At 40.9% G+C, this 25811-nt stretch overlaps 4 protein-coding genes across 6 annotated transcripts; all 4 read right to left on the bottom strand.

The window, feature by feature from the left end:
- Positions 1 to 1778: 1778 nt before the first annotated feature.
- LOC120286958 (cytochrome P450 93A3-like) lies at positions 1779 to 3775 on the bottom strand. The gene is made up of 2 exons (XM_039299574.1): positions 2845 to 3775; positions 1779 to 1955 (listed from the first exon to the last, which is right to left on the bottom strand). Exons 1-2 carry the CDS (start codon positions 3748 to 3750, stop codon positions 1779 to 1781), a joined length of 1083 nt encoding a protein of 360 aa, XP_039155508.1. The 5' UTR covers positions 3751 to 3775.
- Positions 3776 to 6046: 2271 nt separating this feature from the next.
- Positions 6047 to 8613, bottom strand: LOC120286953 (protein POLYCHOME-like). Its single transcript, XM_039299569.1, has 3 exons — positions 8605 to 8613; positions 7341 to 7667; positions 6047 to 6578 (listed from the first exon to the last, which is right to left on the bottom strand). Exons 1-3 carry the CDS (start codon positions 8611 to 8613, stop codon positions 6180 to 6182), a joined length of 735 nt encoding a protein of 244 aa, XP_039155503.1. The 3' UTR covers positions 6047 to 6179.
- Positions 8614 to 10745: 2132 nt separating this feature from the next.
- On the bottom strand, positions 10746 to 13166 carry LOC104445522 (ras-related protein RABA4d). The gene is given in 3 exon segments (XM_010059425.3): positions 10746 to 11224; positions 12941 to 13091; positions 13094 to 13166. Coding segments are annotated over 3 exon segments (663 nt in total). The 3' UTR covers positions 10746 to 10785.
- Positions 13167 to 16329: 3163 nt separating this feature from the next.
- LOC104445532 (transcription factor bHLH130) lies at positions 16330 to 20095 on the bottom strand. 3 transcript variants are annotated; one of them, XM_010059434.3, is made up of 6 exons: positions 19039 to 20092; positions 17507 to 17826; positions 17251 to 17421; positions 16976 to 17041; positions 16828 to 16896; positions 16330 to 16733 (listed from the first exon to the last, which is right to left on the bottom strand). In XM_010059434.3, exons 1-6 carry the CDS (start codon positions 19520 to 19522, stop codon positions 16665 to 16667), a joined length of 1179 nt encoding a protein of 392 aa, XP_010057736.2. In that variant the 5' UTR covers positions 19523 to 20092; the 3' UTR covers positions 16330 to 16664. The 3 variants fall into 3 exon arrangements, 2 of the variants coding, with proteins under 2 accessions (XP_010057736.2, XP_010057742.2); XR_005548100.1 differs by having other exon boundaries at positions 16663 to 16733; positions 16976 to 17046; positions 19039 to 20095; XM_010059440.3 differs by having other exon boundaries at positions 16665 to 16733; positions 19045 to 20091.
- Between the last annotated feature and the right edge of the window lie 5716 nt (positions 20096 to 25811).

Here is a 25811-nt window from a genome sequence, read left to right as displayed (position 1 = left end):
AGACGCGCTATATTTCTTTTGGTAAGTCCGAGGCTCAAATCAATACTAATTTCTTTATCATCCCGTGCTAATTTTCCCCATTTTCGGCGGAGAATTATATAGTCATCTTGCGTTTTCATGTATATTTTTAAGTTGCATATTTATATCAATTTGAGATTGTAAATTTTTTTTTTCCATTTTATTTTCGTTGTAAGTTTCCGTAGTCTTATAAAGTCAAATGCTTCCCAAGAATTTATTAGACCAATCGAGAAATGCATATAGAGATCACGTAAATATAAAACTACAATTCTATTTCTACCTCCAATAATTAATTAAACATCCCACATGCATTCTTTAAAAAAATCATTGCATTAGAGAGAATGATAGATAGGAAAATAATTAATCAAAATCCTTAAAAAATCGAACAAGACGGACATGACCAGCAGTTACATATATTTATTAGTATTCGAATAGCAATGAGTTTAATAAACATATTCCTAATGAAAACGAAAAGGCTCATGCGTGTTTAATTTATCTATGCTGGTAATCGTGCCCCTTAAACGCTTTATGTTGATGTGAAACCGGTAAATTTGAAGTATCGTTAAGCTACGTAAATAAAAGTTGACTAATTACTAAAAATGATAAATTTCAACCAATCAAAAATAAGGTCGGTAATTTCTTAAAATTGTGAGTAACTTCCAATAATTTACCAGAAACAAAATAATAATAATAATAATAATAATAATAATAATAATAATAATAATAATAATAATAATAATCATCATCATCATCATCATCATCATCATAATAATCATAATAATAATAATAATAATAATAATAATAATAATAATAATAATAATAATAATAATAATAATCATCATCATTCTTCACGGTTTTTGACATCGACCAACATTTCTTAATTCTATCGGCACGGAAATAAGACCAATTATTTTTTCGTACAAAACAGTACTCCTCCAATGACCAAAACTCAATATTTGAAATAACTTGTTGGATGAATGACTACGGAAACTTTGGCACTTGTGTTCGATCCCATGACATGTTCTGGGATTCAAACCATATAGTATAAAATAACAATACTCGTATAATACATCTGAAAAAGCAATACCCATTTTCTTGGAACATCACATAGATGCTTAAAAAAGCTCATATCAATTTATTTTAGTGATATAACAAATGCGCACATTATAAAAACTAAATTGAGTTCTTTCAGTTACACCCATCACCACTGAAATTCTACACGAATGCGCATGTTATTCCAACATTTATTTGATTATATATTACACACAAGACCCGAGACTTCCCCACCTCGGAACTAATTTCCTACTTGAAGGGGTCGAGATGCGCAATCGGACGGCACACGAGAGGGCTCGCCATGGCACCCGAGAATCCCGACCCTACGTTTATATCGACCTTCTGCCCATCGTTGACCTCCCAGTCAAAGCACTGGGCCAGAGCCCCGACGACGACTTGCATCACCATCGAGGCACGCGATGCGCCGATGCACCCTCTCCTCCCGCCTCCGAACGGCAGGTAGCTGAAGTCGCGACCCCTTGTCTCGACCTGGTCGAGTTGACCGCCGCCCTCGCCGGGGTTGGCCAGGAACCTCTCCGGCACAAATTCATCGGCGTCGCGCCACGTGTCGGGGTCCCGCATGATGGCGTACACGTTCATGAGCAGCCTGGTCTCGGCCTTGACGTCGTAGCCCATCACATTGCAGTCTTTGTTGCATTCTCTGAAGATCAGAGGGGTCGGGGTGTGGAGCCGCAGGGTTTCCTTCATTACAGCGTACAGGTACGGAGGTTCGAGATGTCCGGCTCTCCGATCAGCTTGGCAGGGCCGACGACGGACTCGATCTCGTTTCTCAGCTTCTCGAAGACTGCACGGTGGTTGATGAGGTTCGCCATGGCCCACTGCAACCCCGCCGACATCGTGTCGATGCTCGCCGCCAGCATTTCCTATTTCATTAGGTGGGAAAAAAGAGTATGAGGAGAGAGACAAAATCGATTCGTTTTTTGTAAGTTGAGAGCATACAAATTTGGTCAAATTTCGAGAGAGACGAAATGCAGTCATTCTTATCTAATGATTGCCAAAGGGCCTACACTAGGGCTAAGCAATTTCAGTTTTCAGCTCCAGGTTGAACTTGCATGGAAATTGAAATTGCTTAGTTATAGATTATAGATTTCAAGTTCCAGATTTCTCTAATTAAGAATCTGAAACCTACCTGTCAAAACAGGTTCCTCATTTTTAGAACCTGGAACCTACCCTGCATATCTTAGAAGAACCTATAGATCCTCACTAGTTCGGTCCTCATATACCAGATTCTATCTTTGAACCATGCTTACCTCTAGTCTCCCCTTATCATACTCAAACTTATATAAGATATTTTCAATCAAATTCATAGCAAAAAAACTTATGTGCATGCAAGATCATTGTAAAAGAAATTAATCGTTTATGTAAATACCATTTTTCTCGCTGTAGAAATTTGATTTCGAAATTAATTTACTCCACATTGATCATGCAATGAATAGTGACCATCATAAATAGAAATTTCCCTGTATCAAATACCAATGACAGGTCTTCGACCTATATATATATATATATATATATATATATATATATATATATATATATATATATATATATATATATATATCAATGACAGTCCAACATAGATTGTGGGTACGTGCATCTACCAATTAAAACCAACTAAGCCAAAAAAAAAAAAAAAAAAGAAACGTATTATCATATATATGCTTCTCTTAATTACCAAAGTGCAGTTATATAATCTCCGAAATAATTTGTTCGGTGGAGTCTTCGCATATTAAAATCCAAAGAAGAACTTACAAAGATGAAGTGCTTGATGTGATCCCTAGTCATCTTCACCTCTGCATTACCATCCCCACAACTCTCCAACAGCATTTCCAACAAGTCACTCTCGCCACCCTCATCTATATTCTCTTCGTAATCCCTCAGGATCTTCTCCAACACGCTGTCGAACCTCCTCATCGACTCGGTCAGCCTCTTCCCATGCCCGAACAAATCATACCTCTTCAAAGGCCCGAACACTTCGCTCACCCCAAGCTTTGCTCCGAGCTCCAAGATCTCCACCGTCAACCTCCTCACTTCTCTTGTCCCCTCCACGAACTTGGAGTACCTCTTCCTCATGATCATCCTGAAGATAATGTTGTTGGCTAGTGTCGTCAGCTCCCTCGTCAAGTCGCAGGATCTCCCTTCGCCAGAGCACTCCAACACCGACCTCACGAGCCTCTCAACCTCTTCCTTGAGGATGTGCCTGAACTGGTCAAGCTGCGACCCTGCAAAGAGCCGGGTCAGGCACAACCTCTTCATGAAGCGGTAGTAGGGACTGTACGGCGCGGTCATGAACCCGGTGTGCCTGTATATGCTGTACTGGACCGGCCCCATCTCGAACCGCGAAGAGAACTCGGCATCGTGGGTCTTGAGGATCTCTTTTGCGACGGCGGCGTCAGAGGCGACGAGATAGGTTGACGAACCCATGCGGATCCGCATGAGGGGGCCATAGCGGCGAGCTAGGGTTTGGAAGGACTTAGGCAGCGAGGAGCCCAAGAGATAGATGTGGCCGATGACAGGGAGCGATATCGGGGGGCTTGGAGGTTGACGGGACGACGAGTTGGCCAGTCTCGCAAAGATCGCGCGGAAGAGGAAGCAAGAGGTGATGAAGATGGTGAGGCAGAAGATGTAGTGCGTGAGATCTAGATTGGTGACCGCCATTGGAGAGCTGAGAGCAGTATCTCCGCCTAGGGCGAGTAGGGGTTGAAACTTGAAGGGTGGGAGGTTTGACCGGAGGATATATAGAAGCAGATGCACCTAGTTCGTGCCTAGGGCTAGGATCGCATTCACCTAGTACGATATCGAAATAGGATATTCATATCTCAGATCAAGAATGTGTAGGTTACTTAACGTGGCGTCCGGCGATCCTCGGAAGCAATTTGATTAATTCTCTTGCGTTTTCGAATTTTCTGTAAAGTCTTTATAACTGTTTGACAAAACGGATTCGGACACCTAATATTCCTAGCTCGACGCCTAAGCAATGCGTAAGAAACATGGTCTTGTTTAATGAAAGTCGTGATCAGATTTGCCAGATTCCCTAGGTGATTCCGATTGGTGATCATTCCGAGCTCGATGCCTGAGCAATGCAAGCATGGTTTTGTTTAATGAAAGTCTTGAGTTGATTTGCCAGATTCCCTAGGTGTTGATTTTTGCCCGTAATCTTATATCATTTTTCAGCACTGGTTGCGCCTACATTTGCGGGTAAGCCATTCATGCAATAAGTCAAGCATTGATCGAGGGTGCATGCCGGTTGGGAGCAACACATAAGTACAAGAACAGGCAATAATTGGATTGCCGGTTTCTTTTGTTTTTTCGTTATATTAGTTGTTCGTGGATTAGTCGGCCACCATTACATGTACTTCGGAAATTCGAATTTTTATAATTTTTTTATTTAAGTGAGTTTATGAAAACGCATCATTCTCTCAATTTGAAAGTATCTTAGATTGTACTATTTCCACTTTTGACCAAAAAAGCTCTAAATCTATTTCAATTATGCCGATTCAATTTTAGACTTATTTTTTAGTTAATTGAATCCTAAACATTCTGCAATTGTGCAAATTCAATCCATCTAGCCAAATATGACCGACCAAAGTGATGTAAACTTTCTTTTTTTTTAGATTTTTAATTAATTTTTTATCTTTTCTTCTCTCTTTTTTCCCCTTTTTTTTCTTTCTCCCCTCCTTCCTCCTTCTTCTAGCGACTAGCTAGAGGGGAGGATCAATCGCAAACTAAGGCGACTAACTAGTGGTGAGCTAGCCTCGTCATCCATCAACGAAGTCAAGCTCACCAATCCATTGGCAATGCTTGCCCTCACTAAACTGGTGTGAGAGCTCGCCTCACCGATGGCCGGGTTTGTCATCATGTCTTGCCCAACGATAGCCAATGAGGTCTTCTTTTCCGAGCTAAATGAGGTCTTGACCAAGGAGCTTGCCTAGCGACACCCTCACTCAAATGACATTAGGCTCACTCTCGTCAGTGGCTAGGTGAGCTCACCCTCACCTAACAATGGCAAGGCGAGCTCGCCGGCTAGTTGCCTTAGTTCGATGACGAGCCCTTCCCTCTAACCGATCGTCGAAGGAGGAGGAAGGAGGGGGAGGAAAAAAAAAAAAAAAGAAACAAAAAAATAATTACAAAATTAGAAAAAAAAAAATAATTAAAAAATTGTTCACAATATCGGCCAGTCAAATTTAGCCAAATAGACTAAATTGGCATAATAGCCAAAAGTTTAGGACTCAATTGATCAATAAAATAAATTTAGGACTGAATAAGCACATTATAATAAATCTAGATCCTTTTGGTAATTTTCCCTTTAAATTAACTTAATCATTATTCGGAGAATGCTTATGAACAAGACCCATATCCAATAACAAAAGCCGGTCAACTTTTGTTATGTTCAGGGCAATTCATTGCTGCCTAGGATACCCAAGATGTGACCTGAGTTTTAAGATAATTTAATCGAGTCCTTTAACTGCGATTTCCTTAAACTATTGCATCCTCGAGAAGAAAAGATTTACCTTGAAACAACAAATGGTTCAGATTTAGGTAATAGGTATGCTCAATTCTCTGCGCGTCTAAAAATTAAGTTCGGGGCATATAGGAATATGCCATTGTTTCGGTCTGTATGAACAGATCATGGTGTACATAACAGAGAAAAGGCAGGTTCAAAGACATAAAAACTGAGGAACATCCGTTCATACTGAGGAAGACATTACCACGTAAGGAGGGAACTGTCAGAAGAGAAATCTCGTCTGAAGAAAAATGATGCTTGGATTCTATTATGCCAATGCCCAGGACTACACAGACCGACCTTGAGCAAACAATCAAACGCATGTTGGTTCTCTTATGTACATTGTGTTCCAGAAACATCACCAAAGAGCTCAAAAAGGGCTCCAGAAAATGAAAAGACTGACTCAGGTGCCTACTGATCCTATGCCAAGACCTTCAGCAACTCGTTAATGGGTGAGAAAATGCCTACTGATCCTATACCAAGATCTTCAGCTAGAGGTTGAAAGGGGTAAAAAATGGGGAACTAAATTGACCGGTTATTGATCTAATGTGCTCAGGCCTGTCTCGTCTTGTGTACTCCAGGATCATCGATGCATCATCGCATCGACATCAGTGTACGAACTCTTTTGACGCTCTGCTTTTTTAGCGCTCGGCGTCCTTTTGAGCCTCTTCAACTCATCCATTACCACTTTTTCGACTGTGTCAATTTGATTCAAAAGCTTCTTCTGGGGTGTGAGGAACTCTGAGTCACCAACAGAAGTCTGGTTGGTAATGTCAAGCAATATCTTCGGCACCTTGCCTACAGAAATCGGGCAAGGCTTTTCTGGAACTGCTGGACCAGGGGTATACAGAGAAACATCGTGCTCGAGTGGAGCACGCGTCCGTGGTACAGAAGATTCACCGGTGGTCAGTTCCGTGGCTACTGGAGTATCCACTTGTCGTCCTTCAATCTCTGCCAGCCGAGCCCTTCTCCTTTCATATGCCTGAATTTAGGAGAAGATATTAGATCAGCCCCCACACAAGTGTGCAGCAAATATAGTGACGTGCTTCTGCAGAGCAGTCAAGCAAAATTCCTGAAGTGATAGTAATTGCATGATGAGGAATAAACTGTGAAATCAAGATACAGAACAACAAGAAAGGAGACTATAGAGAAATACAAGGACGATAAATTAGCCCAAACAGATGTAGAGTTGTGACCATGATATGCAGATTGTAATTACTTCAAGCAACTGGATAAAAAGAAGGGAACAAAGCCTAAGCATTGGTGGTGAGCAGAGCCAAAAAGTTTACCCTCACTGATTGGTAATGGAAATCAAAATAACCATTTCCAAACGCTTCACAACTACCTTCTCAGTTCTCACCAATCTAGCAAGCCGACACAAATACTGTAACACTGAATTGCTAATGGCAAAGGCGCTCACAGACGTATATGAAGGCATTCCATTGCCAATTAGCCTAGATTTGCATAATGCTCTGCAGACATGGAGATAAATCATCCAGAGTTTAGATCAGACCAAGCCAAATTTATATGCTCATCCAATACCAATCTAAGCAATTATCCACTCGACTAGCTTGCTGATTGAATTACTGGTTAGTCTATCAATAGAAAGAAACTAGACGTAAAAAGTTAAATGTGAAATGCCACTCAACACCGGAAAACATGCATGAGCCATGCTTAATTCAAGAAACTTAAATCAAACCAAACGCATTAAATGAGCAATTACTGCTCTGAAGAGCAACCTTACCCTCACAACGGTTGTAATGTCGCGCAGCGGCGTCCTCGGGTACCAAGAAGGCAAAACACTGTCCGGACGCCCCCGGCCCCTCCTTGCGCTACCGCCCGGCGGCGTATTCTCTCTTCCCACCAATGGAGTCGCGAACAGATTCCTGCCACCCCCCTCACGTTTCTTGGAGTCCCCAAAACGCCCCTCCCGACCACCGCACCACCGCGGCCCAATCCCACCGGCGCCCGTGCTCCCACGACTCCAGCTGCTCGCCGCACCACCACGGGTTCGAAGAGATTCGAACTCCGCTCCGGCTCGTCTTCGAGCACTCCGAGTATTCCCGCTCGCCTACGAGCGTAGACCGTGGCCACATCGACTGCCCTCACCAACCTGTCCCTCGATTCCGCCGGCATCTCGAAGCTCCTCCTATCGAGAGACTGAAAACGACACCATCAGAAGACGAAAACATCGCGCAACAGAAACCGAATCTTTAAAAGCACGCTCGACTCAGCAAGAAATGAGATCCGCCGAAGATCTCAGATGCGAAGTTTTCACGATCCCCCCGCCGCAAGCTAGACGCAGCTGCTCTTCCCCGGAAACCCACATACGAAAAGAGAAAATACCCAGATGGGCAAGCAGCGAAATCTGCCAAGATGAAGCAGGGAACCGAGCAACGCTGAAGAAGAAGAAGGGCGGGGCGGCGAATTACCTTGAGAGAGATGGAACTCGAAAAAGGTCGAGGATGGCATTCGAGGAGGGTTTCGGCTGAAGTGGGTCGCGATTTTGAAGGTGAAATCAGCAGAAAGTTTCGCTCTTTTTCAAATCGGAAATGGGCGGCATGAGAGGAGGAGGGGTTGTTTTCCCAGTTTCGAGCTCCATTTTTTCATTTTTGGTAATTAAGTTCGAATTTTCGAATTTTCGCATTTGGGCGGTTCGAGCCGTTTGCGAGCCTTTTCAACTAAAAGAAAGGTGGTTTTCGAGTCTTGAAACCGCACCGCCCCACATGGAAACTGTGGAAAGAAGTCGCCACGAAGGGATTTGGTTCGTCAAATGAAAATGGCTCAATTGTCCTTTCCTTCCATAAGAAATACCAAAAAAAAAAAAAAAAGGTAAATTCCGTATAAGAGTAAATGCGAAGAGGGGACATAATGGTTTTTACCATTGCTCAATCGAGAAGCTTTTTTTGGGTACAAAATTGGGAGCTTAAGGAGTTATATTTTGAATGGATTCGTTGCCCGTGGAATACTTGACGTGTGAAATTCAATGTAGCTTTCGTATAGAATACCTTGGTCATTTGTTGAGCGTTGTTTTTGATTCCTAAATTTCATCGATAACAAGTTTGAGATTTGATTGGAGATTCTTTTCCATGTTGGCCTATCTTCCTAGATCAATGGTTAAGACACAAATGCTTCACATGAACTAGCTGCTTAAAAGAAAAAAAAATTAAACACCTGACTACTCTGTTTTCACTGACATGACAATTGACCGTTGAACACATCACTCGATCTAGCGTCCAATATGGAGATGCAAGAACAAATAAATTCATGAGACTTAGTTGTTCTTTGTCTTTATCAAGAACTATCTTTACTTGATATACTAATTTATTTCCTAATTCAATTCATATTTTGGCTACGGAAAGACAATTTCATTCTTAATTTTGTATAGTAATATCTAAAGTATCAATCATTGATATGGCTGGAATTCATCAATATGATAATAAATCAATCAATCAGTTTATTACTTAATTCAAGAGGATTAGGAATAGATGCCTTACTTCACTTTTAGAAAAAGACTTCAAAAATTTGGTTTTCGGTGGATTGAAATTCAATCTTAGAGAAAAAATTGTAGGCCAAAATTTTATTCCAAATAGCAATGAGATTGTCTAAGTATAAGGAATTTACTTAATAACAAAGATGGAGGGTCACATGAAGAATTTACACAAAACATGCTTTTCATGGAAAAATATGAACTATATGGTGAATCTAACTAAGATAAAATTCCATAAGAAAAATTCAAATTTGTCAATGACAATGGGATACATGATGACTCATAATTATCTAATTTAAAAGAATAGATTGATCAATAAATCATTCAATTCTTTTAAAGGGGCATTTGTTTGAACCCAAAAATGACCAAATTTAGGTTATTATTGACATGTGATAAACTTAGTCAATGAGAGCAGGGTTTGATCATTTATATGTATAATTATCGATAGCTTGAAGAATCAACAACTTGATGATATTAACAAAAAGTGAAATCGACAATCTTGAATGCAACTGTGTAATGGAATAAAGCAAATGCCAATGCAATAGAGTAAAAAAAACGAGTAAAGAAGTCAATGTAACTGCCAATCTTTGTTGATAACTATCAATTGCAGGTTTTAATTAGCCACATCGTACTCTTCAAATGAACTCTGTATCCAAACAAACATATATATTATCTTTCAATTCCTGTACTATAATTTTAACTTCCAAACTCCCATTGTTAATTAAATTCCAACATGTTTCTTAACTATAGTTTTTGAATTCGTGTCATCCGTTAAATTCTAACATATATCCGTCTATCCTAAGTGTCTCGTCATACTAAATTCCAACGTTGCAACTCTATGTTCTCAGTCTTTGTAATCGATTAAATTTAGACATATACTTTATACACGGGTGGCTGTATTATCAAGCTTTGTTGTAGATAAAATTTCGATACAGTTTGTATAGGTATAGTTCCGCTTGAAGTAAAGTTACCGATTCTCTTGTCTACCTGTGAATATTTCTTATAATTGCCATAGAACATGTCTCTTCTAGTAAACGAAAGAATGACTTTCGGTGAAAATATCGCATTGCTAAATCCAACTCAAGCGAAACACCTTCTCATTCTCTTCTTTGAATTTGTCAAGCTCTATCTATATCTCCTATTCTCCCAGAAGAAAATAATTAGTCCAAAGGTAGGACTACCTAATCATACTACACGATCCATTAATCCTCTGCCAAAGATGACAGGAGGATGCTGTAAGAAATTAAACTTAAAACGGCAATGGGGAGTGGACGAGGCACACAAAAACCAGTAGACATTCTTAGTGCCCATGTTAAAGATTTGCATGCTCCCATGGAGGACACCGTGAAGAAGGACGTGATCTCCAAGATAAGCCATTAAAAACCATGTACTAAGGATTCGATCAAACTTGATTGTAAAGGAACTTGCGCGATTCAATCATGTTCTGGTACAGGTCATCCGACACAATTTCAGTGAGACATAATACCACTCAAAAAACCTGGAGTTTCAGTCTCAAGCCTTAATTTCATCAGCTACCCTTTCTCTGCAAAAATCGTTTTGCCGTTACACTAAGCGAAGATGAGAATTACCAATGCTAAATAATACAAGAAGGCTACTACATACAAAGGATGGACTTCTAAAGTAAATGTCGATGGTAAGATTATCTTGCCGAAAAGAAATATAATCTGAACGAAGAAGATTAGGAGGACATGCAGCACCCCCCTTTTCCTCTGCCGGCATCCGCATCCTGTCCGGGGACTACAATCTTCGTCCCTTTAAGAAGACCAGGATCTGATTCATCGCTTGCATTAAGGGTCTTCTTGGAAATGATCCGGTATATCTCTGTCAAAACTGTCAGGAATGCGGGTTCAACATTGGTTGCCTCAAGAGCCGATGTCTCCATAAAGAATAAGCTCTCTCTCTGGGCAAACTCCTGGGCGTCCTCCGTCGGGACAGCCCGTAGGCTGCCCAAGTCAGACTTGTTGCCGACAAGCATGATGACGATATTCTTGTCAGCATGACCTCTCAGTTCCTCCAGCCACCTAGTCATGTGGTCGAAAGATTGGCGCTTGGTCATGTCATATACCAACATTGCCCCAACAGCACCTCTGTAGTATGCACTTGTCACTGCTCGGTACCTGTGGCAGCATAGATCACCAAAAAGCTATGAACAACGAATGACAAATCACTTAAACTACTTGATAAAAAAGTGTCAGGCTGGGGTTATTGCTTCAACAGAGTTCATTATGTTCAATTCGGGACCAAAGGAAACCAGTAGAAGCTCAGAACGGCTCCCACGCATAACATGCTAATCTAATGCTAGCGACAGCACAGAGTATCTAAGTCCTAGATGAACTTCACTGGAGAAGTTCAACAAATGCTATGAAAGGCCTTCAGATTCCGTCAGGCTCCTCTTAAGGGGGATCTACCCCTCAATGGTTAATCTTCAATGAATGGATGTAGTAGTAAGGTTTTATCTCACAAAAGGCAGATTGAAGACTTGAAGGACTAACTCAATCACATTAATATTCATCCACCAATAAAATAAACATGTCCTGCTGGAAGAATTCTGGGTCAATCAATCTTCGTAATGGTGTACTGCCCTGATTTCTCCCGAGCTTGGAATTGTAATGCTTCTTCCCTACCAACTAAAACTAGAAGGGATGGCAGGGCAATGTTAGTAAGTCAGTGCTCACTTTGGAGATCTCTGTCAATGCTTGACCCTAACTAAAATTGAACTGTAGCGGTAGGAGGTACGGAATTTCTATAGCTTGATTTAGCTGATCCCAAGTTCCAAATGACAGCAGATGAGAAATTGTGGTTTAGGGCAAAAGCGACTGCACATCTGCAACTGGACTAAAAATCACTTTTTGTTCCATGGACAAGCCAATCCAATATAGGCATTGGCATCCACCGACCATCTACACGAAGGAATATCGCTTTAAGGATTATGACCAGAGTACCGAAGGAACATCAAGAGGCAAGTTGATGGATTGTGCTTGGGCAAGTTGGAAATTTCATGGGACAAAATAAAATTGCAACAAAATGTCAATGAAACTGTCAGCTAAAGAGGAAAATGAGATGCACCACCTATGAAATCTTGTAAAGACAATGGACTTATCATAACGAAACCAAACCAAATGCCTGACTGGCAGCCGGAGGCCCAAATCCGGACTTCCGCCAGCAATGCCATAAAACATTCCTCTTAGAGACCACCCATCTTAATTAAGGGAAAAAGGCCAATGGTCTCTTACATTTATGGGATTTGGAGAGAAATTGTAGCACATTTCTCACACCGATGCAGATCGGAGATCACAAGAGTCCTTTCACCGTCCACTCGATCAAAATCATCCCAAAAGGCCAAATCAACAAGTCCCATCACAATCGAATAGCTAGACAACAGGTCGGCAGACTCCAAGGCCACCAGTTACCACCTATAATATGTGCTCTCTCATGTTTCACCAACCCATCACCAAATCCTTTTTCAGCAAGCATAATTTTTCCTCCTGTTCGCTTGCCAATTTTTCCTGTTCTTTCAGGGAAATCAGAGCAAGAACAACGTTCGCTATCCCTATTCATCTTCATGGCCTAAACGTCATCCAGAGGACTACAAACTAGTGAACATTGCTTCGACCCCGGCCAGTGAAAAAATCAGAAACTTTTCTCCAACCCCATCGCCGCCATCTATTCTGGGCTAAAACAATGACCAGCATTTCCAAAGAGGATCCATTAGCACAAAGCAGGACACATCACAGATTTGATGTTTCTTCTAAAGAGGTACGCAAAAGAAAAAAGATTCAAATTTTAGGCAGAGAGAGAGAGAGGTGATGAGTGAATGGTGAAGGAGTCCTCACCGCTCCTGACCCGCGGTGTCCCATATCTGGGCCTTCACCGTCTTGTGATCGATCACGAGCGTCTTCGTCTGGAACTCGACCCCGATGGTGGCCTTCGACTCGACGCTGAACTCGTTCCTGGCGAACCGAGCCAGGAGCTGGGACTTCCCACCGCGGAGTCCCCTATCAGCACGATCTTGAACACGTAATCGATCTTCTGGTTGTAATCTCCATAAAGATTAGACATTTCTCACCCCGCCGCCGTCGCCGTCGCCTTCGCCGAGAAGGGAATCCTGTGTATTATCGGGAGGAGCTACGAGACCCTAGCCGGAGCGAACCGGACCATCGATCAGGTGCTGATGAGGGTGGCAGCGGATCGGATTTGCTTCCGGGAACGCATCCATCGACCGATTCGATCAGGATTTTTCCTGGGTTGATGGGCCTGGGCGAGCTCGCGATGTCGGATGATTCAGAGAGGAGATCGTGGAGGAGGATTGTCTGGTTCGGAATTTGGTCTTGCGATGTGTCGGACATGGGGGAGCTCGAGAGGACACGAAATGGAAGTGCAACAAAGGAAGAGAGAGAGAGAGAGGGAGGACCAACGGCCAATGCGGGTCCCTCTTTAACGGTTTCCCTCGGCCCGAGAAATGATCGGGTGCGGTGATGTGTACCTGAGTTTCGGATCGGTCAAGGCAGCTAACGGTGTATGATCGGGGCCAGTCGCATTTCCTTGGGGATTCTGGACTTTATGGGGCTCATATCGATACTCAGATTGTACATCGTTTTTCTTTATTCTTTTTCCAACTAAATTGGTTTTAGGGAAAATTCTGAATAAAAGTTTGAACTGCCTTCATTTTCTCAAATAAAAGACCTGAAAATATATTAAATAAGGACTCAAAATAGTTATAATTATTTCAAATAAAAACCTAAAGTGACAATAATAGTTTCAAATAAGAGTCTGATCTCGCCGATCACCAACGACTAAATATTTCAATCAGTTAGGGACATTTACATCCAATTACAATTTTAATTTTAAACTATTTTTTATTCTTTTCTTCTTATTTTTTTCACTTTTCTTTTTGTTTTTTTACTATGAAAGGGCCAATAACTGCGACAAACCGAGCACTCGCCGACCGTGAACGAGGCCACCCTTGCTAGATCGGCAATGGTCAACCTCACTTGAGGCAAACAAGGGCTCAACGACCGGCGAGGGCAGCCTCACCTAGGGCGAGGGTCGCCTCACTCAGATCTAGCGAGGCCAACCTCACCAATAGACGCAAGGGCGGCCTCACCCTATGGGAAGGTTGCCTTGCCTAGGCAAGATCGTCTCTCATTGACCGTTGGCAAGGCGACCCTCAACTAGATTTGGCGAGGGCCAACCTTGTAAATGGCCTCAAGGGCGGCATCTCCCAAGGTGAAGGTCGCCTCATCTAGGCAAGGTTGCCCCTCGCCAGATCAAGCGAGGGCCTCACCCAGTTCTTTCCGATAGCGATGGTGGTCAATCAGCCACCACCAATAAAGGAAAGAAAACCAGAAAAATGGGGGAAAAAAGAAAATTAAAAAAGGAAAAAAGGAAAAAAAAAAAAAAAGGTAAATTACTAAAATGCCCATGACCAATTAAAAAATTAAGTCCTTATTAAAACAAACATAATTATTTCAAACTCTTGTTTAAAGTAAAATCTACTCTAAGCCCTCATTTAAAAAATGATAGTATTTCAAGCCCTTATTGAGAAAATGAAAACATTTCAGGTTTTATGTAGAATTTTTCCTTAGTTTTATGACCGTGATTGAGAATAATGATTGATTATTGATAAGCGAGATGACTTAAATCAATGGCGATGAAGGTGAGTTGTATAACATATGCTTTATAAACCCGTGTAGCAAAGATTGATTGTATTTATGTATCCGATAATATATACTTGATACAACAGATTTGATGAATCACATCTCAAAAACAAGGCCGGAGAATTCAAAGCCATATAAACTCAGAGATTGTCGAAATCTTGACACCATTGATATAGGACCCAAGTTCCCTACCTTACAATAAAGATCATAACAATTTATCACGCTCCACAATCTCGCTTCACACGTTGGGCTAGCAACACTGGCATTTTCGGCTAATCCTTAGGCGAAAATCACAATACTTGGCGTTGTCGCCCAATTTAGTATGGCTTTGTGCGTGGGCAATGTTATTGTTTTCACTTGAACGTACCCTATCGATTCGGAGTAATAATAGCTTAATTGCAAGGCATGAGACTTGGAGCGTGGTGAGTCGTCCTTATCCTAATCGCTTTTTTTGTTTTATTTTTGTCCTTACTATCACGGAGTGTGGTAGATTATTGTAATCCTAATTTTAAACAATGGGACTTGGATCCCACATAGGTGGCACGTGACTTATGTATCAGATTAATATGGCATTAAATACTCTTAGGTCGAGAGTTAGTTTTTGGGACGTGATTTCCGTCGTATCCATCCCTTAAAAATAAAATACTAATTTACATAATCAATTATTGGAGGAAAAGTCGCTATATAATTGGACTTCCTATTCATGAAGTCATTCATATTTCCGATAAAGTCTTGTCCCAATCAATATCATGGGGTCCACGGATATAAGGACTGCTAAATTGAGGTCTTTCACGTTCTTCAGCAACCATTCGTTGATAGAATGGAAGTTGCTTGAACCATTAGCATAGATGATGACAAGAGGCAGAGTCGGTCAACTCCTTTCTTTATAAGGCAAGCCGTCACGCCCCCATCGTTGAGAGACGAGACCAACATGCACCATGAAATTTTTTGACTTTCTTGGTGCACACCTTGCCCATCCAATATTTAAATCCAAACGCCATCCCGGCCTTTGGTTATAGTTAGATCCGATGAATAGACCTGCTTCAATGGAATGTATCGAATAATGAATGTGAACATTGTTCTTTCAACCATTCGTCATTTAAAAATGATATTTTTGTCAAGATGGCCCTGAATAAATTTAAGGAGACCGAATTGGATATATCGAAATTGACAAGAAAGCCACCTCTATCCCATGTACATCAGGCTCAATGGTTTCCAAAATTCAAGTGACATCTTTTTCACCTTGGTGAAATTCCATCTAAACGGGACTGAAAAAATTTATCATGGGGGCAACCTTTTACTTTAGAAATAGCAGACTACCGGTGCATTCAAGTAAATAATCGACAGCATTCAATGGCCTTCTCAGTGGAATACACAGGCACAGGGCTCATTTAAGAGGAAAGAAAACTATGCCACAGGCTGATCTTGGCTGATTTTATCAAATGGCTTCCGAGCACCTATGCTATGTCGGTGGGCCGGATCGGCCCCGCGTACTTCACCGTGCCAAATCCATCATAATGGCTGCGGATTCCCAGTGATTCAGACAGCAGTCAGACAAGGCTGCATTAGACAACTAGCCTTCCAATGCGCTGAGCAAATCTGTAAGAACTTGACATTCAAGCAAAACATGATCAAGGGCACAGCTAAGTCGAACCAGAGTTTCCATTACTTAGCTGTAAATCTAAGACAGAGTCCTGCCATCTTCTTACCTTGGAACCTCTAAATCTCTGTTAGCTAACAATATCAAAACATTTAAGTTGGTACTTTGGCATACATTCTTAGAATACAATAGTAGGAAAAGGAACTATCTTGCGCTCCCTCCTACATTTATGTTTCCAGTACGGTATGAAAAGAGATCTACTTCCCTACTTTCTCTCTATCTTTACACTATGGAAGAACGTCAAACAATTTGGTTCGACAGCTTCTGCATACTTAAGCATTTGCAATTTGCTCGGTTTTCGCTAAGTATCTGCAAAAGGAGATATATGTTCAGGAATCAGTATCAGAGTGCCCTAGAGAAAATGATAAGTCACAGCTTCATGATCAAACTTGTTCTTCATTACCTTAAACTGTTTCTGCAGGTCCTTAATGTACTCCACAGCCAGATCTAGCATGTCCGCTGTGTTAGTTTGCTGCCAAGAAAGATAATAGTTTCATGAGTTCTGCAACACGATAATTTCCATCAGTAACCCATTCATAGATAATATCTACCTTGTCCATATTCGGCACCAGCTCCTGCAATTTTCTCATTCTTTCACTTATCCGTGTCCTTCGCACCTGGACTATTTGAATGTTAACAACCATTGTAATTTACACACCAAGAACTTAGGAAACATATTAAATACTATAGTAGAGTATGTTCATCAACCGCAGAAATGATGTAAGTTTCAGCATCAAGACACATGCAAATTCAGTCATTAGGTCAAGACTCGAGAGAAACTCAGTTAATAATATATAGAAGGTCCCAGACATTGAGCGAAATTTACCCTTTCAGCAATACTTCGAGGATGAGTGGCACAACCCCGCTTTGCTCTGATTTTACATGGGACGGAATCTTGGAATTGCAGGAACTTCTCTACAGTCGCCATCTCTGATGAAGTCTTCGGCAAGCTCATGTGATGGGACAACAGGTGAACCTGATTACCTGGACTGCCATTCTGATTTCAAAATACCAACATTCAGATATGATTTTAGATAAGCAACAAAGGATGAATAAACAGTATCCAGTATGTCAAGTCTTGCCTGATCACTAGAAAATTTTTTCAGACCATTTTCTTCATCTCTCCTCAGGCCAATGAAATTCTGTGAGAAATTTGAGGAATCACTCCAAGAATTGAATAGATATCCAGAGCCGTGAAACCGGCTATTCCCACTGCCAATCCCTATTTTTGCATCATCAGAATTCTGTGCTCCAAAGCTTTCACTTCCAAGTTCTGAAATATGTGACAACATCCCAGATGAGAAGCTCATCTGACCGTTCAACTTGTTCCTTGAAGGACTTGATTCTCCATCGACTACATTCCCCACTCTATAGTTTGTAGTACCTCTCATCGCAGCAAAGCCTGCAAAGTTCAAGAAACTTTCTACACTCAGTTCCAAGTAGTACTCCTTTTGGAAGAATCTTAATTTAATTCAAAATGTTAGTACACAGACTTTCATCACCTACAACATCCTCCAAAGAAAAGGATATATTTCATTATATTGACAATTTTCTTAATTTGGACCAGAAAATATCTATCTTAATATAGAATCTGTAAGAAACCAGGCATGATACATATGTTGGTAAAAATCAATAAATTCACCTGCACGAGCTAATTAATTCTGATTAATGAACTTAGTACAAACTCTAAACCCCTCATTCCATAATTCCTTTTCCTTTTTCTTTAGATTGATCTTGACCAACATGAATCTGGGGATTGCATATCTTGCTAATTGTTTGGTAATATTGCTTCATGATTTAATAATTTATGCTGTGTTAATCTTAGTACCCCGAGGCTTTTCCCAGTTCGTACTAGAATAATTACAATGACAAGCAATTACATCATGAGGAACTTAGGGAAGTAATGACAAAGCATTCTAATACAAAGAAAATAGAATTTAGAAATTACAATCGACATACAATACCACGCTCCTTTCCTCTTAAACTTTCACTCGCAACACTCGATTCTAAATAATCTTCCTTTACCTGGCTAGTCTTCTAAAACATCTAGTAACACATCGTGCCGCCAACAACTCTGTCAAGATGAATAAAAAAGCTGTGTCTAGTAGTCTTAAGTCACCCTCCTAACTCCCTGAGTCAAGAAGAACTACTTTTTGACGCCCGATGAAAGGTAAGCTATTCGACATAGCTAGAGGAAAGCTTGTATTGGTCATGTCTCTACTTCCTCAGGAACCATTTCGGACACAAGAATGGCCGAAGCACCAGGATAGCATAAGCTAGAATCATCTAATACAAACTAGAGAAAGAGCGAAGGGATTTCCAATGCTCCCAGATCAACATGTTAAAGCTTTAGTACAGCATTCTCCTAAGCTATGTCTAGAACTTGCTGTCACGAAATGTTGGAAAACATGGTCAATATAATGAACCGTAAGCATCTCTCCCGGAATATGCCCGAAACCTCTGATGCAATTAGAGTTAATGCTATCTCGTCGCGTTGCTTACACTTTTGAGACCTACAATGCTTTCCACGTAACAAAACCTTAACAAAGTTGCCATTAATAGTCAGTTCTCCACTTTGTACAAGGAAAAGGCAAAAAGAAAAAGGGAACCGCACTTTTACCATTCTGGGCAGAGAGATCAGAGAAGAGTCCAGGTGGAGAGCTCGCCTGCCTCGCGATACTGGAATCGCCAGGTTTCACCTGTGGGTGGCGATCCGCCGCCATTGAGCTCAGCACCCCATACGAGCCGTCCATCGCGGAACTCTGCCTCGGATAATGAGGCGGCAGAGCATAACCGCCGCGCGGCGAGCTCGCATAGCTCCCGACCGCCGCTGCCGCCGCCGCCTCCGCCACCGTCGAAGGGGGAGACTTTTCGTCGAAAGCTTGGAGAGACGGCGAACCCGACTCGCGGCCGGCGCCGCCGTAGCTCAAGAACCTGGAGCTGAACTTGTCGGCCTCATACCCTTCGGACAGGCCGGCCTTACTCGCTCCGCCTTCAGCGAAATTCTCGAGGACCGAGGTCGGAGCCGTGCGGAAACGGAGCAACCCGTAACTGGACGGTTGACTCTGGTTGTAGCTCTGGTGGTTACTCGAATCCATGTAGAGACAAACGCCCTTCTCTCTCTCTCTCTCTCTCTCTCTTCTCTCTCTCTCTCTCTCTGTTTCTTCTTTGGAACTTGTTGCGAACACGGGAGGCAAATATAACAGTAGCGAGATGCTAGGGGAATTATTGTATATACCCTGGTCGCTTCACTGCGATGCAGAAATTCCCTGAGAATTTTTATCTCGCTATCTCGGGAAAATCTTGGGGGTGGGGGGATTAATAATAGCTTGATTTCTAAGCGGGGTGAAGATAAGATCTTCTGGAGGAAGGAACCCAGGAAGACGGAGCGGGAGCTGGAGCTGCAGCTGGGCGCGTGAGGGCGTGAGCTGATCAGACAGAGACGGTGAAAATCCGTAGAGCAGGATGTCGAAACGGTGGAGGTCGGGATGAAAATGGAGGGATCGGTGAAAGTTGATAGAGAGATAGAGAGGAGTTCAGCGCCACCGGCAAGGAAGATTTCGCAGAGGGGAGGGAAGATTTCAGCGAGAGAGACAGTTTTTATGGCGCAGAGAGAGAGAGAGAGAGAGAGAGGGAGGTGATGGTTATCTGGTTCCTTTCCTTTAATGGCATGTCCGGTCGGAACCAGGGTGCTCAAAAATATGAGAGTACCACTATCCACCCTTTGAGATCAATCAAAATTACCATTTTCTCACCTTATTTCTCTTCCTGTTACTTCACCACAGCGGGGGTTGTTCCCAGTCAATAGGGGCTGCTGCCCCATTTCCATTCTTCATTATTTATTTTAATGTATTGATATCTACACATTTATTTTCTTTTATTAATTATTATATTTTTCGAGCTTTATATCCGGCTCACTATACCCTCTAAGTGATTTACATTTGAGAGATCAAATGTAACCTTTTAACATCGTGCTAAAGACGAATTTTACGTGTATTATCCTAGTCATTATTTTTATCAAAGCACAAGAGTTACCTCTACCCTCTATGTATTTAACGTTCAAGGATGTTGAGGTCTACGAGAGGCCCAAATGAACATAGTTTAACGACTTGCCCAAATCCATATCACTATCCATCCCTTGAGATCAATTATAAATACCATTTTTCATTTTATTTCTCTTATCAAAAGAAAATTCTCACCTATGACATGTTTCGCATATCACTTCTAGAAAATGGTCTGTCTTATGGATTATAATTCCAAAGGGAATAACTAAGACCCATTTAACTTGGATTGAATTAGGGCACTTAAACTCTTGTCATTTTCTTCCTTTCTTTCGCCGTTTCCTTTATCTTCTTTTCTTTTCTTTTCTTTTCTTTTCTTTTCGCACATTCCTCTCCCACTGTTGCTATAACTAGTTATCTGATTTGCAAGTAACACTCCCGTCACTACTGTTGCCACCGTTGTCGCCAATCTCCACCTTCGATAGTACCAACACCAATGGAGCATCGTTTGAATCTCATATTGGGTCGTGAATCGAGGGAAGGGAGAGGGAAGTGTTAAGGTGTAAGTGCGAGGGTGTTGGGTGTTGGGTGAAAAATATCCCCATTGAGAGTGTGGTATGATGGGAACATCAATAAATCTTAAAGCTCATGAATTTTTGGCTTAAATTTGTAAGTGGACGCTTAACCTGAGTAAGAACCCCATTGTAGCCAATTGTGATGATTGATGGTGGTGATTTGTGCTTTTGGACTGCGTTTTACCAAAATTGAATCGATGATGAAATACTTTTGGAAAATAAATCAATCTATGTGTGAATCGACAAAAGATACGAATGTTCATGTATTGATTTTTCTATAAAAAAAAAAAGTACAACGATGAGGAATTTAAATGTACAAAAACTAGAGGCAAACATGGCTAGTCATCTAAATTGTGAAAAAGTAAATATAAAAAAACAGTTGCAAAAAAAAATGTTGAGTTTTGTGGTTGTTTTTTTTTTTTTTTTTATCTGGCTATGATTGACTAAAGGGTTCTTACAAAAAGTACACTTGGGGTATTTATAATTGACAATCGACGAATACAAGCGATTATATCAACTCCTCTGCTCAATGATTACATTAACTCCATTACTTGACAATTACTTGATGGTTACATCGACTCCACTACCTTAACGGATACATCATTGGTTTCATCAACTCTAGTACTAGACGGTTACCTAACAATTACATCGACTTCACTATTCAACGATTACATCGACTCCTTTGCTCCAATACTTAGCCACTGCACGTTGACAATTTCAGAGATAAGAATTAGGCCTTCTCGTCAACCAACTACACTTTACCAACTGATTATTCCCAACGTTAGGCCATTTTCTGCTTTCATTGTCATTTTAGCAAGCCTCTGTCGACCAAGTTGTCAACTACAACACTTAGGACATTTCTTGGTGTTTAAAAGAATTGAATGATTCATTAGTCATTCATTTCATTCAAATTAGATAATCAAGTGTCATCATATGCTCCATTGTCATTTGCAAATTTGAATTTTCCTTACCGAAATTCACATAGGTCATATTCATCATTTGACTTGTATCTCTCCATTAAAGTCACATTCTATCGAAAGTCTTCATGTGACCTTCTATCTTTGTCTTTGAGTAGGTTATAATACTTAGATGCTTTCGCTACCAATTAAAATAAATTGGCAGAATCTTGACCCTCAAATTTTTATTTAAGATTAAATTTGAACCTATTGAAAGCTAAATTCGTGAACTCTTTTTTTCTAAGAGTAAAGTAAGGCATCTAGCCTTTCCGATTCGAGCAATGAACTAATTGACAAAGTCATTATTTTATTGATAGATTCTAGTCAAATCAGTAATCGATGCCTTAGCTATTATTTTTATAGAACTGAGCATGGAATTGTCTTTCCACCTCAGCTTAGTTTGCAACGAAATTGAGTGGTAAGATAGTGTGTTTAGTGGAAGTAGTTTTCAGCAAAAACAAAAGAAATAATCTAAGTCTTAAAAACTCATTTGTCTTTACTTCCACTTTGGGCTATAAATCCACCACGTGTTTCATGATCGATTGTTCATCTTCACCAATAAGAATGGCAAAGTTAGGGGTTTTCAAGCTTCTGGAAAATGGCAATTATTGACATTCAGAATGTGCTTTCCTATATAAATGAATGATAGTAATTCTGTCTAATCCCAATTATTATTGAACTTATTCAACGATCTCTTATGAGTTCAATCATGAATTTGGTTGGTCAACTTTCTCCCTTGACAATGATACCGGTCTTATCAGATTTTCCATGTTAATCAGCATGGTAGGTCTAATAACTGTACTCGCACCATCGGGTGTCAAGGTACACCTCTTTGCAAATGACAAATGGTCTTCAGAAAAAAAGAGGATCCCTCTCTCTCTCTCTCTTTCCCAGAGGCTGCCCGGACGATGATGTCGTGGAATTCTCGCCACCTCTTTTTCCCTCCCTCGTACCATGTTAGCAGTTGACCGAGCAAATTGGAAAGATCAAAAGGGGAACGGGGGAGGCGTCAAAGCTTATTAGGCGGCTAGGCTAAGGCTTGAAACTTGAGGCCTCGAGCGGCGTGCGTGCGGTAAATGTAAGAAACTGGGAATCGATGCCCGTGGATAAGGGCATAAGCTGACAAAAGGGAGGAAAGAAAAGTGGGTACTATTCGCAGCCGATCTATCGCATTATGCCCCGATGACGTCGCCCCCCGGCCCGCCCCCCAATTAATCCTGTGAGGACCCGATTCACGCCGCACCCGATTCTCGCCCGTCGTTTTCCCGCTTTTCCAGCGTCGTATTTACAAGATCACGTCCCCGGCGCCTTTTCCCCGTACTGCCCCCCGCTGCTTCCGTCTCGTGAGCCGCTCACGTGCGAAATCTCGGCTATCGGAAGCGGTCGTTTCCCCATTCGGCCCGAATTTATTACGTGAATTTGCTAAAATTCATGAATCTCGCAAAGCTATGGTGGATATGACATTAGTCTCTCTCCACTCGAGAGATTTTTTTTTTGTTTTTGTCTTTATCTATTGTATTTATTTCGTGATGTGCTTGCTGTATTTTGATAGTTGCAAAGTACTCCCACATAAATTTTGCATACTCTATGATGCAACAGTGAATGAAATGGATGTAAAGATTTGCGATTAATGTCTATGAATAAGAATCGTCGAATATGCTTGGAGTTAATATTCCTTTTCGCAACACATAAATCTTTATGATAACTTCGCACTATATCGCATTATTTATATATTCTTTAATAACATAAAATGCTAGCTTTGGGTACTTCACCAAATCTTATGATTCGATTCATGAATTTTTAATGATTCAATTTACATTGCGTATATTATTTTTCACGACTGTGTGAATGGTATTTTCCTCTTCTTCCCTTTTTTGCCATCTTCATGGAGATCGAAAAATCAAGCTCGCAAAAAATAAATTATGATAAAAAAATTTAATCATATTTAAGGTTTACCGAAAAAAGATTACATATCCAACGCCTACACTGATCTTCTTAGTCTATAGATTATAGTTAATAATGCCAGCCCTACTTTCCTTAAAATCATCCAAAAAAATCATTGTGCTCTTACTTTGAGTTTAAAATACAACATAACATTTGGAATGAAATTGCACTATGAACTGCCTTGCTAATTTTGGAATTGGCAAACGCTTGAATATTAGTTTTTTCATTATATCCTATAAGATTACTTCGGATTTTATTAGGTGATAAGATAGGGATTGTAAATTGACAATGTTGTATTTTTATATTCGACTTTAGCCTTTTTCATATCCAAAAAAAAAAAAAAAAAAAAAACAGAGATTGAATTTCTGAAGTTTGAATTTTTCTTTACAGAGTACAACTCAAACCCTATGAAAGAAGTTCAGCTCAACCTCTGCCATAGTGACGATCATCCTCATTTACCTACCTTTGCCATAGGAGCCAGGCCTAATGGCCTCAACATTTGAGAGAAACCGAAATCACATCTCTAGAAATCTTACTCGGGACCTTGAATCAATAGGAACGCCAACGATCGCACTCGGGTGCCGAGACCCCAAATCCCAACTACATGTTAAATTCTGCCCCAGGTCGGATCAAGGCTCTCCTTCGAGATCCTTAATCCAGCGCAATGGCGTCAATCCTGGCTTCGAGACGCAGTGACCCAACCACCCAACGTCTCGAGTCCACGGCGAGGTCCCGACTTGATTCCTAGGTTCCCTAATCCATTCCGCATCGTTGTAGTTAAAAGCGCATTCTACAAGTGTGGCAACAGTGGCAGCAACAGCGACTATGTTTTTTCCTACCACTATAATCTGATATTCCTAATGAAAACATGGCAACCGCAGACAACCCCTACTCTTTTTCTAAATTAAGCGTCGCGATTTCCACCGGACAAAATATCTGCTAACATCAATTCCGTATCAGGGCAACGAACAGAAAATTCCTACAGTACCTTAAAAAAAAAAAAAAAAGAAAAAGGAATCGACTTCCTCCCCTTTTGGTTCCCCTAGCGGACGGTATAAAGCAACAAACTAGAAGATGCTCCCCATCTCCGAATCTTAGAATCGAATTCCAGATGAAATGAGCATAATAACGAGTCTTCCTAATCAAGCTTTGGATCCCCCATTAAAAAAAAGAATAAGAAGAAAATTGGAAAAATATAAAAATAATAAAAACTCATCATTCTGCATCTCAACAGGGAAAGCGAATTACAGTAATCATAATTAAAAATTAAATATTAAGAAAAAGAAAAGAAAAAAAAAAAGAAAGCGATGCGCGTTGACGCGAATGAACACTTCCGTTTTGGGGGACCAAGCCCCGGATGCAGCCAAGACCAAAAGTAAATGCTTGCGGCTTGCCCCACCCGCCCACCCACTACTTCCTTTCTTTGGTAAGGAACAAGACGGCGGCCCTTCTCTTTACTTCCTTCAAATATTTTTTAATGCTTCTCAGTTAGACTAAACTCGCTTAATTTATGTCACTGATCATTTAAAATAATGTTAGCCCTTTCTCGAACCGGAATTAATTAAGATTAAGATTTACTTTAATCGGGCCCCCGTGGTCCCCTCCCACGATATTAGATCATTTCGTCGAAGCATCATTTTAAATGAAAGAAACTAAGTAAACGGTCTTGAAGGAATCTGAGCACGATAATTGGTGTCGATGCCAATAAAAAAGTGAATTATTATTGTTGAATCTCGTCTAATGATATCTCTTATCTTTCAACGCGCTGCTTACGCATAAAACTCTATAAAATGGAACTTTTTTTATATTTTTTCTGCGTGGATATTTATTAAAAAAAAATCCATTTAGGAAAAGAGACGGAAGAGAAAAAGGGGAAATCCCATTTGTATTCGGGAGCCCTACTTAAAGGAA

The sequence above is a fragment of the Eucalyptus grandis genome, chromosome 1 (genome assembly GCF_016545825.1).
Source record: "Eucalyptus grandis isolate ANBG69807.140 chromosome 1, ASM1654582v1, whole genome shotgun sequence".
Taxonomy (NCBI): Eukaryota; Viridiplantae; Streptophyta; class Magnoliopsida; order Myrtales; family Myrtaceae; genus Eucalyptus; species Eucalyptus grandis.
The sequence above is the reverse complement of the archived record's forward strand: the minus strand, read 5'-3'. Positions and strand labels throughout refer to the sequence as shown.